A 4136-nucleotide genomic window follows, 5' to 3' on the forward strand; every position below is an offset into this window, starting at 1 on the left:
GGCCTTTTCGCTTCATCTGCTCTGGGAGGACCTGCCGGCCTCAAGCTGTAGGATGGGTCAACCGAACACCTCAGCCACTCACATTCTAAACTCTCCAAGAGCGGCAGCAGGGAAGGCAGCGATAATGTTGGTGAAAATAACAATAGTTACCACTTAGAGCTTGTTTGGCACCTGATGTTTTCCGAGTGCCTTTCATGTATTAACTCATTTAAGCCACCAAGTGGGTGCCATCAGTCTCCCCTCCCTGAGAGAGGAGTGAGTTAGTGACGAGGTTAAGGACTTGCCCAAGGACAAGGAGCTGTGAGCCCGGCGGTGCGGCCCCAGAGCTGGAGCTCAGAACCGCCGCTCTGGGCTGCCTCAAGAAGAGCATCCTGAGGCTGGAGCGATCCAGCAGCTCTGGCCCAAATATCCCTCCCAAGCCGTGTGCCTTCAACAAACAAGCACAAGTTAGGAAATATTACCAAAAATAAGGGTGTGGGGTGTGTAGGGGGATCCCCTGGGAGGCGCCCCCTCCTGAGAGCGGTCAAAGCCCCCTTCACCCTAGGGGGCAGTTCCCTGAAAGGTGAACTCTGCTTTTCAGAGTCAGTTTTAACACGTCACTCCTGATTTTCATTCCCCCCAAAGGAAAGGTTTCTCTTAGAGCAATGGAATCCAAGAAGCATTGTCCCTTCATGTTCATTTCTGTTATACCATCACATGTAGCCTTGGCAGACTTGGAAAAACCTAATTTGATCAAACTTTTAAAACCCACAGGCTTTATGTCTTTATCATTCCTTTCTTTAGTAACATTTCTTCCCTTGTTACATAAAGCAGGCAGATCTCTAAAACTTGCCCTGAAAGGAGTTAAGTAAGCCTCAAATGGATTAAAAACTGGCAAAAGCTTTGATCTATATAATAAAACGTCTTGATGCAGCTCTGGCTCCAGAGGAACGGGAAAGAGACTTGAGACTTAGGCATTTAGTGAATTTCACTCAAAGCCTTACAAAGCTGCCCTGGGAGGCTGCAGAGTTCACAGCCACAGGGACACTTCTTAGATGCTGCAAAGCCCAGCTATGGCCCTGCTCCCCTCTCGTTGGAAATTTCTACTAGTTCAACAAAGGATAGTTCTGAGATAAGAGACTGCTAATGCATTAGAAAATAAAGCATACACACGTATTATTTACCTTCTTTAAGCCTGGCTCTCAGGAGGCTTATGTTACCTGATCATTTACCAGCTCGTTACAAGTCAGTTCCTAAAGAGGCAAAGAGCAAAGGGCAACCTAGAGCCTCCCAGAGCCAGAGGGAGCCAGGCAGCCCTGGAATGCCGTCGGGGCGAAGATCCTAGCTCTGCACCTTACACATAGATAATGCAGCTCTTTAAATTTCACATGTGGTTGAAAGAACTCTAGCTAGACCGTTTGCAAAGAATCTTTTCTAGTTTTACTCTTAGTGAACCAGAAATTCACTAAACCTAGGAGCCCTCAGATTCATCGATGTGTAGACACAATTAAGTGGTCACAGGTGATTTCGAAGTGCTGCTAGGTGGACTTCTGGATTTGCAAATAATTCTCTGGTCTATCTTTCTCTGAAATCGATGGGATGCTAAAGACTTGGAAATACGGACTTCACTGTTAGCTGAAATAGTGCTAGAGAGATTTGTTAGAGCTGCTAGTTGCAGTGCTAAAAAAAAAAAAACTCTCTGTATTTACATCAAATGTATACAACACAGAACTTGATTTCACTAAATATGTTCAAGAGCCACCTGATATAGCCATACACAGACAAAAGTAGATGCTATAGTCTATCAATCTTACAAAATATTTACTTCAAAACAAATATCACTCTCTTGAAAAGTTGTAATTATTTTCTCCCTTACTTTGTTCCTGAGCCTTTTGAGGAAGAATGTAAATCCAGTTTAAGTGGAAAGAGGCTCACTTGGAGAGGGATATTCTAGAAAACAAGTTGAATGCTTCCATGACAGGGAGGTTTTTCCCTTTTCTGCTCATGGACTATTCTTGCCTACCTAATTCATTCTTCTTTTCACCAGACTCCTGGGTACTAAATTTTCTGTCAAGGTGCCACAAAATACACATAAATCTTTACATCATAATTGTATTTAAACTCTCCACACATTTTAATCACCTTCTCACATGCACACATACACAAGTAGGCATAAATAATGTGTCTGTAACATGTCTTAAAAACCAAATCAGAGAACTTCCCTCCAGCAGAGAGCCTTTACTCTCAAAATACTGCCCAACAATATAAGTCTTCATTTTTCAAACACTTACTGAGTGCCTACTTGGAGTGGAAAGGAACAGAAAGAATAAAACATGAAGCTCAAAGAATCTGCCTCCTAGAGGTTAAGGCAAAAGGCAAAGATGTCACTACTTATGAGGAGGGGCGGCTCCCAGTAAGAATCCAGGGCGGGGCACACGCAGACGAGAAGCCACGAGGGGTAAGTGGGCCTGAAATGCAGCCACTGCCTCTCACTGTGGCAAGGGCTGTGACCATGCGGGGCCGGGCCCCCATTAACTGGCATGTGGGCATCTTTGGGCTGGAGGAGGACCTGTAAGGATCCAGAAGACCAGAAGGGCTTGGAGCGGGAGTCCTGATCTACTCCCCACCGGTTTCAGGCTGTGACCGTTAAGAACAGAAGACACGCAACATGAAATATGGTTAAAACGCCCCCAACTCCCTCCAAACACAAAGCCTTGGTATTCAATCTGCAGCGACGGCAACATTCTAACGCTCATATAAATGCTCCACTCCTCGCTGGAGTCAGTTAAGAGTTACCTTGGTGATCAACGTAAGGCTTGAAGGCCTGAAGGATTTTTGGCACAGCTACTCCCATGTCGAGCTCCGTCAGAGTTAGCTCATTCATGAAGTAGGGGAGCTGGAGGACAGAAGGAAACAACCAAGGAGACTCGTTAGGAACCTGGTAAATGCTAGAAGTCAACATACTCTCAAATGGAACAATGGTCAAGGTTTTGGGGACACATTTATTCAACCAAAATTTATTGAGCATACACCACATACTAGGCAGCGTACTACAGACAGAGCCGTGGATGAGAGAGGCAAGGTCCTTGCTCTCGTGGGGCTTATGATGAAGAGGTAGGAACAGACAGATAAGCAGCCAAATAACCTATAACTGCAGAGCGTGACCGGTGCTACAGAGAAGATAAGGTGGGTAACGGGGCAGAGGGAGGCTGAAGCGTCTTGGATAAGGAGGTCAGTGAAGGCTTCCCTGAGGGTGGTGTGTGGCCAGAGACCAGACTGTGGAGAAGGAACGAGCCATGCTGCTCAGGTTAATAATGCCCAGAGTTGGCTGAAGGCTGGGAAAATTGGGCTCTTTTAGACTACTAGTGAGGAGTTAGGAAATCACTACAACATTTCCTGTAGGCCAACTCACAACATGTATTAAAATCCTCGGGAAAAAAAAAAAATCACATCCCTTGACCCTGTGCTGGCTATTTTCCCTTTGCCCCCCTGGGATCGAGCTCCTCACTACACCCCGAGAGGCTGGTCTGCGGGAACCGCATCGATGGACTCTTGCCCTCTCCTCTGGCTTCTGGTCGGGCTTGGCCAGTGGGACACACCAGCGCGCAGGGGGCGGGGAGGTACACGGAGAGGAGAAATGTCAGGCATTTGTCCCGTCCCTCTACTGAAGGCCACAGCTCCTGTCAGACAGGCAGCCCCCTCCACCTAGACACCCTGCCCGAGTGTGGGTTAACCGCTCCCCACCGCTCCAGCCCTGGGGTGCCGCACTATGCCTTTCGGTTTCTCTACATAGACCCACACCTTCACAAATCCTTCCCCAGCTTGCTGCACTGAATGTGCCATCTGTTTTCCGCTGGGACCCCAACTAACACAGCTGTCAGTAGGAATTTACTCTAAATGAACTAACGTAAGAGTGCTGGTATCATGCTTAGAAATTCCTACTTCACCTCAAGAGCCGAGAATTAATTGACCTATGTTTCCTTGACCTGGATTTATGTATATACATTAAAAACAATCTTTAGTCCAGTCCTAATTTTAATGTAAGATGTAAACTAGGAATCCACCTTAATTTTTTTTCCCAGTAGCTAGTCAGGTGTCTTAACCTATCTTTTTCTAACAACCGAATCTTTCCCCACTGACCTGCAAAGCCAACTTTC

The 4136-nt window shown here is 46.4% G+C and overlaps 1 protein-coding gene across 1 annotated transcript in view; it reads right to left on the reverse strand.

Annotated features, from left to right (window-relative positions):
• TEX2 (testis expressed 2) overlaps positions 1 to 4136 on the reverse strand; it is a 108879-nt gene that overhangs the window by 20882 nt on the left and 83861 nt on the right. Inside the window, exon 7 of the mRNA XM_007456774.1 lies at positions 2776 to 2875. Within this exon, the coding sequence (XP_007456836.1) occupies positions 2776 to 2875 (100 nt within the window). The remainder of the gene's footprint in view (positions 1 to 2775; positions 2876 to 4136) is intronic.

This window comes from Lipotes vexillifer, unplaced genomic scaffold, assembly GCF_000442215.2.
Source record: "Lipotes vexillifer unplaced genomic scaffold, Lipotes_vexillifer_v1.1 scaffold299, whole genome shotgun sequence".
NCBI lineage: Eukaryota > Metazoa > Chordata > Mammalia > Artiodactyla > Lipotidae > Lipotes > Lipotes vexillifer.